The sequence below is a fragment of the Hetaerina americana genome, unplaced genomic scaffold (genome assembly GCF_022747635.1).
Source record: "Hetaerina americana unplaced genomic scaffold, ioHetAmer1.1.p SCAF_6, whole genome shotgun sequence".
Taxonomy (NCBI): Eukaryota; Metazoa; Arthropoda; class Insecta; order Odonata; family Calopterygidae; genus Hetaerina; species Hetaerina americana.
The window spans coordinates 80,173,942-80,190,428 of NW_027287205.1; the positions used below are offsets into that span (position 1 = coordinate 80,173,942).

The 16,487-nt window shown below is 36.1% G+C and overlaps 1 protein-coding gene across 5 annotated transcripts in view; it reads left to right on the forward strand.

Annotated features, from left to right (window-relative positions):
* hppy (MAP4K3-like protein hppy) overlaps window positions 1–16,487 on the forward strand; it is a 63,570-nt gene that overhangs the window by 10,963 nt on the left and 36,120 nt on the right. For all 5 annotated transcript variants that reach the window (XM_071593684.1, XM_071593689.1, XM_071593687.1 and 2 more), the window contains exons 7-11: window positions 264–345; window positions 2,978–3,085; window positions 5,777–5,855; window positions 7,080–7,198; window positions 10,211–10,278. In XM_071593684.1, coding sequence (XP_071449785.1) covers window positions 264–345; window positions 2,978–3,085; window positions 5,777–5,855; window positions 7,080–7,198; window positions 10,211–10,278 — 456 coding nt within the window. The remainder of the gene's footprint in view (window positions 1–263; window positions 346–2,977; window positions 3,086–5,776; window positions 5,856–7,079; window positions 7,199–10,210; window positions 10,279–16,487) is intronic.

Sequence of the window (16,487 nt, forward strand, 5' to 3'; positions counted from 1 at the left end):
GAACTTCTTTTTGGATTTTGTATCGTGCAATATTTGGACTTAAGAGATCAAAATACCTTAGGTAACATCATTTTTTCCTTTTTTATACTATTTTGTAAGTCATACAATTTTCCATCTAAAAGAAAGCCTTCTGTCTTAACCTTTTTATCAATTTCCCCAAAGATCAAATATGCCGTGTGCAGCTGTTTTTTTAAGTTAAGGTTTAAACTGTTATTATTTTTTGAATTTGACGTGCATTTTCTTTTGTTCTCTTCTAATTCCAGGAGTCCTACGTTTCATAATTTTGTCAAAGTGTCACTGACGAAAAATCCTAAAAAAAGGCCCACTGCTGAAAGGCTCTTAATGGTAAGTCATTTTGTTTCCAATGCCAAATTTTATTGTTTTTTTTTTAAAGAAGGTTATCATTATATTTGATTAAAGCCAAAATCAGTTTTATGATTACTAGTTTGGCACAAACTGCTCATTGAAACACTGGTTAATAAGATGGAGTTGCCATATGGTTAGCATGTTCATAATTGCCAGCAATCGTAGCAGTCTGAATAGTTCAGGAAATGGGAATGGTCATTCCGCATTAAGTATACCACTTAGTATATTACTAATGGACAGGAGTATTATAATTGGTATATAGACCTTTACATTTATCTTGACATTTGTACAAAGCATAGAGCCATTTAACTAGGAATAATAAATACTTCAAAAAGGAGAAGGATTTTTGTTGGCAGAGTCTGATTCTCTCGTTTGTGCCTCTAATAAAAATGCATAGGACCTGAATTTCATCAGCCACTAGCTTGAGCTTTCCTCTTGTCAGGATTGTATGTATCTGAGATATTTTGTTATTATGTGGGTGGAAACTTCATCCTTAGTTAATGGGTTTTCTTTTATATTGGATGAAAATCTCTTGTTTTATAAGGTACATGCTGTCCTTAAATCAAGCATGCTGTTAGTAAAATGGTAAGAATTGTTATCAAGTGTTGGCCAAAATGCTTAAATGAGCTAATTTAATGCAGTGTTTTAATTACCAGGATTGCATTTTTTGATAGCAGTAGGCTGTAAGGAAATAGATAAAACCAGCTTAGGTCTTGCCTTTAGCCCTTTCCTGTCTCATTGTCATAAGAGCCTTGCTTTCTGTTTGATTACCAACAGCATCATACATTAAAAGCATAAACGAAAAGATCAATTGGTTTCAGGTTGACATGCACGTATCAATTTCTTGATTAAACAATGTTATTTCATGTTAACAATAGGAGTTATAAGACAATTGTTTTGGGAATTGTGAAATTTGGTTAGAAATGGATATCCCAAAAATCAATGGCTTCAAAATGTATGCACAAACATTTGCAATATCATTTGGGGAATATTGAAAAGCAAATTTTAATGAAATGCCACAACCAGATTGTGGTTTCAATTTTCATTCTAGATGTACATACTGTGATTTAGAAATCATGAATGGTCCTCTATTCCATTTTTTGAGGACTGCCTAAGACTTCCAATTAAGCACTATTTTGAATTACTTTGGGATTAAAGTAAAGACATTTTCTTATAGTACAATTTTCCATTATTTTCATATCATGGTAAACTGTGGATAAACCTATCTACAGTCATCAATCTGTGAATACTGTGATCTTTCTGTATTTCAGTCATCACTTTTAAATATTATGACAGTAATCATGGACTAAATGGGGCCAGAGGGAGTCGAGATTAGGTGAAATGTGATCTATCCAGTGATTGCATATCTATAGAATATATATAGTTCCATGGAACACTTAACCTCGTTATTCATATGTGCCCGTGATCTCTATTGACATCTAATGACTATATGTGATGCATGAGAGCATTGGAATGTAAATAGAGGTCGTTTAAATATGACATAAAGTTAATTAAACAAATTAAATTACTGATTTTGTCTAAGAAAGAAGTCAGTTAAAATTCATGAGGAACTTCAAAAAAAACAATGGTTGCTTATATTCTGTGTTACTATCCCATGTATTATATTTAATACCATGCTTCGTGATAAACAATCCACATAGTTTTCACATGAATGGATAAAAGCTGAACTTTGGAAAAAATTGGCTTGTTTCTTTAACATTATCCATTTGTATTAGGGTAACTCATGGTTGTTACTGTTCTGTGGCATAATTAAATTTTGCTATTCACTTCTTAAATATATTTACGTCTATAATTTGTTGATGCTAAAATATCTTAGAATATCACAGCTGATGTTGTTTCATTTAATTGCACAAATTGGTTATTTTCTATTGAATTATACTTGATTATACCGAACCTTTTATTGTTGGCTGTAGTTAATTGAATTAATCTTCTCTTGACAAATGAATATCATCATGAGAGTATTTGTTTGCATTTTTTGTGATGGGTCACTTGGGTGGAAATTTATGATTTGCGATTTTCACGATGAGATTTTCTTGTCTCAAGTAATATACAAAAGTGCCTGGTTTTCATTCTTAGGAATTCCCAGATCATCAATTTGGTATTTGGTAACTGTTAATGACAAATCTATGGGCCCAATCTATTACCATTACTTCACTAATGTCTGACTTGGCTGAATTCTTATAGGGTGCAGTGAGGTCATTCATTATGGCCCTCAGAATTCAACTTAGTATTATGGCAACACTGTTCAACTTGTGGCTATAATCACTACAAGCATACAACTAGTATAGGCACCATTTCTATAGAGATTTGAAGTCCAGGTGTCTTGGATTTACTTTGTAAAGCTTGCAAATTTCTGTCAAAGCTCTTCATTATAGACTCAGATAGCTATAAAAATATAATAATTACTACTTCCAAATGTTCTTCCACCATCAGCACTCATGATCAACCTATATCATGAATGTTATGCCTCCTCCTAAACCACTGAGTATTGAAAAATGTTTATTTCAGAGCCTTGGATTGGGACTAAATTTTTATAGAACCATGTATTTTTGAAAATATGAATGAAATAAGGATTGTCTTTTTATTTCAGCACCCATTTTTTCAAGGAGAACTAACCAAAAGACTGCCATTAGAACTGCTTCAAAAAGTTAGCAACCCATCACATATGTTTGCTGATCTTGAACCAGATGAGGAAGGGGTGAGTTTTTACTTCTATTTTTCTTGTAAGTTATTCTTTAAAACAAATCAGTTAATGTTAGTATTACAATAATTTATCTATTAACAAATATTTATATTTTTATGAAATAATATTATTAGAAAGCCATGAGAAGACAAATCACTTCTAATTTCTCTCATGTTCAAGCTGATAATCTTGACAATATCAGTAATTTCAAACCCTGATTTGTCAAAATTTTTGAATTCATAAAACTGTATTTCCATTAGGGTATAATTCCTGATATTATTGAATTCACCTAGCCTTCCATATATTTATGTGAACTTGTCGCTTGAGGTTAATTAGACCTCCCAAATAAATTAAGAGAAATGTACTAATAAATGTTTTCATTTTTTTCCATTTTTCTTATGCAATTAACGTCCAAACCAAGTCATTTGACCCAACAATAAAATTCATAATGTACGGGAGTAATGCTTGTTCTCCCCTTTTCTAAATGATTTATACTATACTGCTGCTATATTTTATTTAACTGCTGGTAATATGAAGTTAAATTCAGCAGCCATGCATTTTTTCAAGTGAATACGAGGTCTGTTCAAAAAGTATTGCGACTTTGTGTTTTTTAAAAATTATTTACTTGTTCATTAATATCTATTTGTCCCCTTCAAAGTAATCCCCATTAGATACTATACAGGGTCCGTACAATAAGTTTTGGCACTGGTTCGCTGTAGCCTCAACGGAGTGGTGGATGGGGGTCCAACTAGTCGGCTCTGTATATGGATCCCCCACCACTCAGGTGCACTTTTAGTTCAGTGGCCTCCAGGAATGTGTTGAGACAGGAGGTGGATTTTTTTGACGTGTGATTGTTTGTGCTGTTGTCGTGCCAGCATGGAGCGCTCCGGCGAGCAACGCCACACTATGAAGTTTTGCGTTAAACTTGGGAAATCCGCATCGGAGACCCTTGAACTCATTACACAGGCTTATGGGGATAATTCCTTAAGCCACACAAGAGTTTTTGAGTGGCACAAAATGTTTAAGGAAGGCCGGGAGCTCACCAAAGACGAGCACTGGGTCGGATGGCCGACGACCACTCGAACCAATGCTCAGGTGGCCAAAGTGAAAGAAGTTTGGACTCTGACAAGCGTTTAATCATCGCCCTTATCATTGAGGAGACCAGCCTTCCAGTTGGAACCATCCACACCATTGTAACAGAGGATCATGTGATGAGGAAAGTGTGTGCAAAGCTGGTGCCAAAAGTCTTCAGCGAGGAACAAAAAGTGTCGCTATTGTGTTGTGGCAGCTGAAATTTGGCATGGCAGTGTTGCGTAACCCCCCCAACAGTCCCAACCTGGCTCCACCTGCCTTTTTCTTGTTGCCGTGAAGAAAAAGGGAGCTCAAAGGATATCAGTTCGACTCCATCGAGGAGGTTCAAGCGGCAATGACAAGGGCTCCCAACAGGATTCCGCAAACAGACTTTCAGCGGGCTTTTGCAATAAATTTTGATTTTTGATGCCAGTCCCGATATTTATTGAATGGGCGCTGTACACTTGTGCCAGTGTTTTTCCCAATCGTCGAAGCAATCCAAAAAATAATTTTTTGTGTTCTTGTTCAGCTCCTCCTTCGATGCAGTCTTCATTTTGTCAATTGTAGCATAGCGTCATCCTTTCATGGGCCTCTTCAGTTTCGGGAATAAGAAAAATCACTGAAGGCCAGAGCTGGGGAATATGGTGGCTGCGGCATCTTTAGTTTGTTGTTTTTGGCTGCACAAGTAACAATTTGTGAGCGGGGGCGTTGTCATGGTGCTAAAGCCAATTTTTGTTCAGTCAAAAATCTGGGCATTTGTGGCGGATTGCTTCGCGCAAATTGCACATAACTTGTAGGTAATATTCCTTATTTACTCTTTTGTGGCCAGAACTCATGATTCACCACGCCCCTGCAATCGAAGAAAACTCTTAAGCAAAACTTTCACGTTCGACCAAACTTTTTTCGGTCTTGGCCGGTGCTGCAGGTTCCATTGGGATGATTGAGCTTTAGTTTCCAAATCATAACCATAAACCCATGATCCTACACCAGTTATGACCATTTGGAGCAAATTTGGGTTCATGCAGACAAACCCCTCCTTGGGTTGTTGAGTCCAACACCTCGTTAGCAATGTTTTCGAGCACTTAATTTCGTTTTTCACACAAAATTTGGTACAGATTCTTTGATTCATATTTTGGAACAGGCAAAAGTCGAGGACAAGCCAAAAAACGTCCAAGAAAAACAGCAGTCAACAATTAACTGAACATTCTAAATGGCCGAGCTTTTCGGCATAAGTTAGAGCAATATGTCCAAATTAATGCCCCAAAAAAATCAAATGTACGAAACCCGCAAAAATTCGATATTTGTGCTACTTTTTGAACAGACCTTGTGTAATACCTTTCAATCAAGGGAGGGCCATACCTGGAGTGGTTGAATGATTCTCTTTATAGCACCTCATATCCATTTGTGATCTTTTGTATCTATGTTGAAGATATCATCACCAATTATGTTGATCACACCTTTAACATTATTTGGTTTTTATAAAAAGCTTCATTAATCCTGAAAAAATACTATGGCACTGAGTGTACGAGTTTCATATACCCTGCATCTGTGTGTCTTGCTGACTAAAATTATATCATTTTCTCATGAAGGAATGATAAAATGTTTTTCATTTAATTGAAGTATCTTTTTTTTTAGGCTATTCCCAATGTTCCTCAGAGGATAGCTTCCAAACACACTGCTCAGCACAGGCCCAGGTCTGCACGGGAGACAAGCTGTAAGTAATACGTCTCTTTTGTCATTGTCTCTCTTGCCTTGTGTTCACTCATTTTTTGAATACTTTTTCATTACCCCATCCATGTTAACAAGAATTTTTACACTAGACTCATTTATATGCTTTTGAGCCATTGCAAAAATGTACTTATTTTTTTAACATACCGATATCAAGGAATTCTTGGTAACTTGACGAGGTACTTTAATTAATGTAAACGAAGTTGGTATGTATCCATGTGTAGGCCATATGTTATTAATGTGAATTTTCCTCATATCTGTTGAGGTCGTCTGGCAACACACTTTGACCTTGCTTCAAAGCTGTGAGGGGGGAGGACATGTGATTAACTCCTAGATTCCTAATTTCTCCAAAAGGTCACAAATCTGTCTGATTTTATTCATTTATTATTTATCAGTGGATAAGAAATTGAAGTACAATTAAAATTGAAATAAATTTTAAAAAATCCTCTGTGAGGCTTAACCTAAATTTAATCATCATGAATACGCAGCTGCTGTTTGAGAGGTAAATTACATGCATAGATATTACTATAAAAGATATTAAGTGAATAAGACAATGTCCTGATTGAATGTGAAACATCCAAGCTTAGTACCTTAATATGAGCTTTTTCTGAATCTTCTTTCCTCTTTTTTAATCGCATTTAATTTTGATTGTGGGTCGCGGTAGTCCAGGGAGTGGAGCATTGGACTATTGACTGAAGGGCTTGGGTTCGATTCCCGGGCAAGCCTCTCTGGGCACCTGCAGCTCCATCAAAGCTGTGTGATTTTCGGGTACCAGATCTTCCTTGGAAACCATAACTGGCACAGGGAAAGGAACTGGCCCCCCTACCCTAATGTGTGAATTTCACATGCCGTCGGGCTTAGTACTGGGTGAATTCTATCATCACCTATCAAACCAACCTTCGGGTTGATTACTGTGTTTATGGTTTTAATTTTGATTAGTCCTGTTGCACCCCATCACTATCTAAATGCTCAAGGATGTTGAGAATGTTACAATGCCTGGGGCCTTCGATTATCGTGGTCCAACAAAGCAAACATTATTCCTTACCCTTTTATATCAGTGCACCTGGGCTACCCATGTCCACTTATGATGGGTGTTTCCAATGTACTTTGACGTTTTTGTGGCTCATTGCGTCATCATTATTTTAAACCTGCTTATCTCCACTAAAATTAATGTATCTGCGAATGAATAATTATTAATTTTATTTTTCAGCCGATGGGACAGATGCAGACCAGACTTTACAAAGGGATGCCCCTGCTGATCAGCAGTCTCCTCATTATGCAGATGTATCTCGGGCTTGGGACATCATGGATATAATGAATAATATAAAGGTATCGTATTAATTAACTAGGGGAAATCATTTTAAATCCTTGGAATTTGGGAAAACAACAAGGGTGACATTCATTATCAACATACAGGATGTATTCCAAAGGTAATGCAATTGATTTCCCGTGCCGCTCCTATTGGTAAGAGTGGGATTGAACCATTAGGAGTAGGCGAGGGGATGCTAAGCTTTGCCACAAAGAAACCTGTCTTGGTGCTCTCCAAGCTGTGGGAGCAGCAGGACGTCTGTTATTGTAGACCTTGGTGCGCTGACTGTGTCACGCAAAAAATGGAATCGAAGAACGAGCAACGTCACGTGATTAAGTCTTGTGCTAAACTGAAAATCTCTTGAGGAGATTGACCAAATGATTTGTGAGGCTTACGGGGACTCTGCTCTGTTCTACTCACAAGTTTCGAGGATGTTAAAGGAGGGCGGGGAAGAGGTTCACAGCAAGCAATGCTCTGGGCGGCCGTCAACCAGCAAATCTGACCACAATGTGGCTCGTGTTTGGCTGTGTGCTCCAAGCTCATGCCCAAGGTGTTGTCAGACAACCTAAAGAACAACCGAGCAGAAATTTAAAGTGAACTTTTGCAACATGTAAAATGAACCTAATTATTTTGGCAGCGTCATCGCTGTTGATGAAAACTGGGTTTTTGAATACGATATGCCAAAGTCCTGAATGGCCACCAACCAGTCCCCTGAGCTCAAAAAGACAGGAATGAGCAAGTAAAAAGTTAGAACCATGCTCATTGTCTTTATCAACGGTAAAGGATTGGTCCATAATGAGTTTGTTCCTCAAGGATAGAAAGTTAATGCTGCTTACTACATGGATGTGCTGGAAAGACTCCGAAAAAAGGTCATCAGGACAAGAAATGACATCTCTGCTAACTGTCAACTCCATCACGACAACGCCTTATGAGACTGCAAGTTCCTGGCCAAACACCGGTGCCAACGCTACCCCGTCCCCCTTTAGTCCTGATGTCGCCCCAGTAGGCTTCATTTGTCCTCTTGGATTTAGGCAGTCCTGAAAGGAACCTGTTTTTCATCGATAGAAGAGGTCTAATCTGCAGTGACAAAGGCCTTGTAAGAGATCCCCGAAGATGCCTTCCAGGGCGCGTACCGGTCATGGCAGACTCACTGGAAAAATGTGTAGATGCCCAAGGACAGTATTTGGAAGAATTTGAAATGTTTGTAGAAATCTGCTCAGAAAATTACTTTTTTAAAAAATTGCATAACTTTCAGAATGCACCCTGTATGTGTACTAATTATATGATGTGCTAAGCCTTCACTCCATATTTAATATATAAAGATTTAGAACAGAACAGATTTAGAATGTAGAACACTGGAATGTTTATTTTGTGTAATACAATTTTCTGGTAAATTTGTCTTGACTCAATTGTTCAAGCCATCTTGGTCGACATCATCTGTATTTGATAGGGGTTTTATTTGAAGCTACAGGAATACTTACTTCATGATGGGGCTTGTTTTCTCAAGAGCTTGTAGTTGTGTGAATTAACATTAAATGAGTCATCATTATATATTTATTCTAATGATAAAAGGATTAATGCATATTTGAGAGTTGCTTGACACTGATAAGGATTTTGCATATCACTTCATTTGCAATGAAAGGAAGTTACAGAATTTCTCAATTTAAATGTAGAATGCATAAATGGCTGTTAAAATTAATTACAAAAAGAGGATTGCCTCTAAGGCCATATCTGAATGTGGATACAGTTGAGAAGGAATTTAATAATAATGTAGAAACAAATTATCTAGCACATGCATAAAATGAATAGGATGATGAAAATAATGTTTATATAATATTTCGAGTGTATTTTTATAATGCTGTACTTCTAAAGACAACTTCGAGAGAGACATTTAATGAACCAAGTGGAAGAATTTGTTCTATGATCATTCTCCTTCTGTAATGTTCTGATGAGCTGTTTGTCAATCTCTATGCCTATATTTATATTCAGGGTCACACAATAAATAAAGACTGACTAAATTTAAAACTAATTAATAATCTTACTACAGTTTTGTTAGTTTTTTAACCTTTGAGTAGTGGAAAAGTTGGCCCATTTCTTATGTTTGTTAGTGCCCAGGAATCAGACCCAGGCCCTCCCGTCAGTAGTCCAATGTTCTATCCCTAGAGTGCCACGTCCCGTGTCATTAAAATAGAAACACATTTTAACAATGAATTATGTAAGATAAAAGGTAAGATAAAAGCTTACTTTAAATAAAATTTAAGAAATTCCACAGAAGAAATTGCCTGATTCACTAGTAGTCTTCAACCACAGGGCCTCTAGAATTCAACTGAGGGACAATGAGGGCCTTCAGAGCAGCTCAAAGGACGAACAGGAAGTCACTGCAAAAGTTGGAAATGTATCTCAGACCATTACTGTATATCATCAGTCACATAGTGTAGTGCACCATGAAGTCAAATCACAAGATACCTCATTGAATGTGTTGGGGACATTAATTACCATGCATAATATGCGCTCCTTTAATTTTGTCATGTAATTGCAAAATTTGCATATTATGAACAGAAAATTACAATAACCTTTTTAATTCATATTTATCTTTGTTTTTAGAAAAGCTACCATTTAATACTACTAAATTTTTGTTAGTTATTATAGTTTGGGTATGTATGTTTATGGTTTCATCTATTAAAAGGAGATAGAACTAAAAAACCTGCAAAACTGACTTAAGGGCTTGCAGTAAATTTAATTTTTTTAAACATATCGCTTTGGTAATTCATTTTCATATCTTCTGGATGACCATTATTTATTAAATTATTTAATTTATGTTTCTTTAATAACCATGGTCAATATCAAAACTAGCCATTGCTCATTTTTTTGTGTCAGACCTCTCTTTTTATATTATGTGGTAAAGACAAAGTCATATTTGTACCCTATTTAAAAAAATATTTCCCTTTGGAAAATGAATTATTATTTACATCAGTTATGTATTTTGTATTCATTTGGCACAATAAAATTTATGTGTATGTACCAATTTTCAGGCTGTGCATCACTGTGATAGTAATTCAGAGTGGGTGAAGGGAGAAGCATGTGAAGAGACTCATGAAAAGTAAGTGCTTTCTTTTGATTGTTCTTGGTAGTGAAGGATGGATCTAGAATGTGATTGGACTTAATTTTAAGCTCAAAGTACACTTTGTCACCTACTCACTTATTTATGGTATTCTTTGCACCTGGTATTATTCTTTGCTGACTACAGTGAGTAGCTGTTCCCCTGAGTTATGTTGTAGTCATTTGAGAATACCACCCTGGGTAGTCATTTTGAGCACACATATAGGCAGGATTTTTCCTTCTCAGCCTTGTGTACATTTTTGCTTTTCTAAGTGCTTGGGCCACCATGTAAATAGAAGTTTGCACAAAATAATGAAATGAATTGTCTTCATCTATTGACTGTTGCTATGTTCTCCTGGTGTATATCATTTGGTGTGGTTGTCTTGTGTTACCATAGTGCTCAGGATTCATCAAATGGTGGTAATGCCTACTTAGATTTTCAAAAGGAGTGGTTAAAGAAGAAATCTCAACAACGTCGACCTCTGACTGGCACCCAAGTGTTAAGAATGCCTCTGAGGTAATGTGCTCTCGGGGACTGTGCTCCATTTTATTTTTTTGTGAGGCTCTTTTTAAGTTTATTGACATTTACTTGAATTTTTTTTGGTGATTTGAGAGTTTTCCTCCTCCTCACTTCTTCACCTCCTTACTCATATTCAGAAAATACACTATTAACATTTGGAAGTAATCCAGTCTTACAGAAGCTATTTAATGTAATATTTTATTAACTCCATATTAAAAGAAAGGAGATTGAATATGGTACAAATGGTATTATTTTGGGTTCTCTTCTTATATAATCAAATGCATGTTTATTAATAAGATTTTGATAATATTTGTAATAGTATTATTCCTTTATATTTCCTGTATAATAGCTATTTACACAGTAGTAACTCATTGTTATGAAACCATGTGCACTTAAATATCAGCACGTGCACTAAAATATTAGCACTTTCTGGTTAGGTTGGAAGTTAAAAACTCTAGTCAGACCCATTAAGAGTACCTATGAAGATTTATGTATGTACGTTTGTGGACCAATTGTATTTTTTCTCAAATATTGCCACCAATAAAAAGGGTGTTAATCTTACATGAGTTCAGAGCCCTCCCTTGGCTCTATCTCTGCCTTTCTTTGAAGCTCCAGGGTTAGGGTATAGTCCCCCTTCTGCTTCCTTGGAGCACAGCATTAGATCAGAGGAGAAAAATTCTTGTTTGTGTGTAATTCAAGGTTGGGCTGTCTGAATGCCTGATAATGAGCAGTAGCTCTCATACACTTTCACTTGGTGTCATGTTTGCCTCGTGTGTATATATTTTTCAGCAGCGACATTGATATTTCAGATTTCCTCTGCTATAACCTGTGTATTTCATTGTAATTCCTCGAATAAATAGTTGAAAAAGTTTCAGGCTTCCATGTAAAGTAGAAAACTGCTAGTAATCACATTCGCTGAAGAAATGGGTGATTGCATTGCAGGATAAAGGTATGATGTGCCGGAATCTTGCAAAAAATTTTAGAAAGAGCTTGGTTGCATGCAAATGCATGGGAGATGTTGTCATATTTGTCTTATTTCCTATTCCAAAAAATTGAAAGTAGGTATGTGTAAAGGCTTTTGGACAATAAGTTTGATTTAGCTTGTTTCTTAAGTGGTGCACAGGATCATCAATTAAAAAAATGGTGAGGAGGGCTTGAAAATTTTTTGGGCCAAAATGTTCATAGTAATCGTTACATGAGAAGTAAAATTGCATTAGGCATAGTGCCCTCTATGGAGCACCTCAAGTAGGGAGCGGGATACTGCAGTTATTAATCTCAGGACAAAGGTGTGCAGTGTACACGCTGTATTTATTAATTAGTATTTTCTCTTATCTACCATTATTCATGAGTATGATATATGTAATGAGTATGCTATTTAATTCTTAAAATTATTAATTATCTAATCAATTGAACAGTAAATTGGTTGATTTTATATAATAGGCCAACAGAACAGCCATTGTTAGAATAGCATTTCAGTTATTTCTTCCGAAGTTCTCTTTAGAGTCATGGTAGTATAAATAGAACAATGGGCAACATTACAAGTTAAGTATTTGATGATGTATAAACAACGATTCCAGTTACATGGTTTTCAATGTAGGCAGATTTTTTTCAAAAATTAATCGCATAAGTGAGGGGCTAACTATGTGCATTCGGGCAAAGTATATTAGTAAGACTAGGAAAAATGAAATTTATAAATATTTTTTTTACTTAAGGTTCCATACAGTGTTTGTACTATTTTAAAGTTAAATCTTTAATCGTTATGATAGACCGTTAAAGTCAGTAAGTATGATTTTTGACATTTTGTGTCTACTGAAAATGTGAGACAAAATGCGGTTCAGATCTACCATTTGGTGATAGTATTTTTGGGTAGATCTTCCCAACTGCTAGCACTTCACTCTGGCACTTACCAACTGCACATTGACATAGCTGCATCTTCCTAAGTGCCATCAGTGCTTTGAGAAATGTGTTCTCACCTCACGCATTCATGCAGTGTACACGTGTGGTTACCACAGATGTGCTTCCTTTATAGCAAAAAGCCCAGGTGTGCCAACCGGAGAAAAAAGTGCCAACCATTCCCCATTGGTACTGCATCAGTGAGGCCGTCACCAGTTCCAGTAGTGAAGGGAATTCCCCTGCTTCCCCTTAAGCAAGAAGCCTTTACTTCCTGTCCAACTAGTGACACATGCAGAATTTCCTCCCTCCTCTCTCTTTTTCTCTCCCCCTCTCTGTCTTGATGTCTGGTCGTCACATGAGAAGTCTTGGCTTGAAGAGTGCAAAGTTTTAATCGGCAAGGGATGTACCTGAAACATGGGCCAATCATTTTAATGGTATTCATAGTCTGTGTATCCCATTCTTACCCAAGAAAATAGAAAATCATGGACTGCTCACAATCACAGACAATATTTAACATTCTCATCACAAACTGCGCTCTTAAAGTGAAATGTACACCTCATTTTTAGTGCAGCACAAACACAAGTTTATTTTTTATTGTAGTGTTTGATAAGTAGCTGTACTGTTGTTACAGGTAAACGCATCTTAATCAATGAAAATAGATGTTTCCACAAGTTTTTGAATGGCTGCTTTATTTTGCTTGCTTCTATAATCTGGTTTTATGTCACCTGCGAAGGAAGCTGAGACTTCTTGGAACTATTCTTTTTGTAGCCTTTTATATCATCTGTAAATCATGCTTTTGTCATATGATACTCTTGAAAACTTTGGTCTCTCATGGTTAAGATAACTGTGCACCCATTAAATTTCATGATTTGTTTTTCTCTAACATTGACAAGCTGTATGTTCTATACAACTTGGCGTATGATTAGTGCAATCCTTAATCAATACTCTTTTTCTGGAGCACCTCAGTTGCATCGTCTTCATCCATGCTCCTTTATCATTTGGACTCATTTCAGGTTGACTTTCATTTGCTCGCCAGTGCAATGGCTGGCAAATAATCTCTCATGGTTGGTGTATAAATTCACAATTTCCATTTTGCTATTGCATAATCTTCATGACCATACATGTTTCTTTAAGGCCTGGAAATCATCTGAAAACATAATGGGTATTTTTCCATTCTTGAGCTGGTCAAGGAAGTAAATCTTACATTTTTAAAGCGATTAATTTTTATTTTGTCACTGATTTAGCTGAATTCTAATAAATTAAAAACTACTTCATCTATGAAACTAATTGAATGTTAGGACATTTAATATATTCAGATTTTAAGGATATGTATATCATCTATATCAGGAGGGAGATTATTGTTCAGGGGTAGAGTATTAGACTACTGACCTGAGGACCTGGGTTCGATTCCCTGACATGCCCCTCTGGGTACCCTTAGCTTCACCCAAAGTGTGTTTTTGTGGGTACTAGAATTCCCTGGCAACTCATAGGCACAGGAAAGGGGAAAGGAACCGGCCCTCCTACCATGATGTGCGAATCTCCCCTACTGTTGGGCTTATAATTGGGTGAACTCTACCATCACCTATCAAATGGTCCTTTTGGGTTGGTAACTTAGGTTGCTGGATATCATGAGGGGACAGTCATGAGGTAGAAAAATCACTGAAAATGTTCTATGTGTTAAGTTCTGAATGTTGAACAAGTACTTTTTTGGCTAAAATTTTATTTAGGGGGGTTAATAAGATGTTACCTATGTGATGAAAATAGTTGGCGGGTATTTAATTATGAAAATTACAAAGTTTTACTATCTTCAAGATGACATTTCATAAAGTTAAACTGAAACCAATGATTTTTGAGAATTTTCTTCTGTCTTTGGGTGAGTTTAAAAATTATCTAATTGCAAAAAATTTGGCATTTGAGAGTCTAATCTATTGTATTATACTGGCATTGAGGTTATATATTAATATAAAATGATCTTTGCACCATCCATTGCAGTTGCTCTTGTCATTTTTGTACTGTATACTGCCAGACACATTTCCACCCATTAAAAGTCCTCTTTTTTTCACTTCTCCATATAACCAGCATTTATACATTTATATTCTGTGCTCATGAATTTCAGACTCCTGAAACCATCACTATGTACTCAAAGGACTTTATCCTGGAGATAATTTCATCATCCTCTCAAAAATAATTTTTAATGGGCATATGGCATCAAAAGTGTTGTTTTTTCAGCATTGGCCACTCGGTGGAGATTCCAGTTTTCATCATTCATCAAATTGAAAATCTTCTGTGTAGCTTCTACAACTACTGCATCTTTCACATATGAGAGAGAACACCTTTAACAGAGGGGTGCCTTGCCTTTTCTGAATTTCCTAAAGCCTCAAATCATATCATCACATTCTTAAGACAAGTTTTAATTCTAAACAACATAGTTTAGTTTGCTCCATAAACATTAATTCAGAATTACTGTGCTTTACTTCAGTTGGGAAATCTATGCTCTGGATCTTAATCATATTTTGTCCCTTCTTTCATAGTCATTCTCTTTGACAACTCATTCAATGTGTGTTGCTTTAAGCTTGATAATTTTGTCCTTCTACTTCTCCAACATTAAATGGCTGTAGATATGTTTCAGTGTGTGTGTACACATGCTTGACTGATGAACCCATTTTTAGTTTTTTAATTATCAGATATTGTTTTGTGCTGATGCTTGAATTGTCTACCATTGATACAAATACTTTGATTGGATTCATACTAGGTAACAATTATAAGGTTTAGTACATTTATTAGACTGGAATATCAAGGTGTCAGGCCTCATTAGACTATTGGCACTATCGTAGGTCTGTAATTCTGAGTTCAGAAAGTAGCAGTGAGCGGTAGTTAGTAGTTAATAAGCTGAAAGTAGCAGTTCCTGATGATATCAAGTGAGGTATTCTAAATCGAATGTGCACAATCAAATTGAACATTATATTCAAGTGAGATTATATTTAGAAACTTGTTAACGTAAGGGTAAGTGGTGGTGGATAGGTAGAGCTTTGTACACCTTCCTGGAGGGCCTTTGCTTGATTCTTGGAGATGCCTCTGGACATCATCAGCTTCATTCAAGCTTTGTGATTTTTCGGGTACCAGAACTTCATGGAAAACTATAGGTGCACCAGGAAAGACACCAACCCCTCTACCCTGGTGTTTGAATTCCACATGCAATTGGGCTTAGTACTAGGTGAACTCTTCAACGTGAGCCCTTTTAGTTTAAAAATTTGGTCGTACAGACACAAATGAAGAGCATCGTTCAGGATGTGCTGTGGAAGTGACTTCATCTGAAATGTGAAGGACAAAATGTTTGTATCATTCTGTAAATAAAATGTTTATTTTCAAGAAAATATCAATTCCTGACAGGGTCAAGGTGTCCTACTACTGCCAAGTCATTAATGAGATTTCATTATTAGTCTTGTGCATATTAGTATATTCCAAATGGTAGAAATGAAAAACAGAAAAAATGTGTCCTGGCAAAATTAGCGTTCATCATGAAGTTCCATTAAATGGATTTTTAATTTGGTAAGCCTTGAAATTTGAAAAAATATTTTTATTAACTATTATCTGTGTCTGTGCTGCATGGGAAAACTGAAATATTTTATTTCTAAGTTATTGGCTTCGGTTGGATTCCATTAGGGAAATAAAGTGGTAAAACTAGTGGCAGAAATCTGTGAAAAAAGTATTTATTCTTGAAAAGTTAGAAAAAAACCAGAATCAGAAACCATATAATTCCTGTGGTATTATGGGAATAAATGGTCATCTATGGCCTC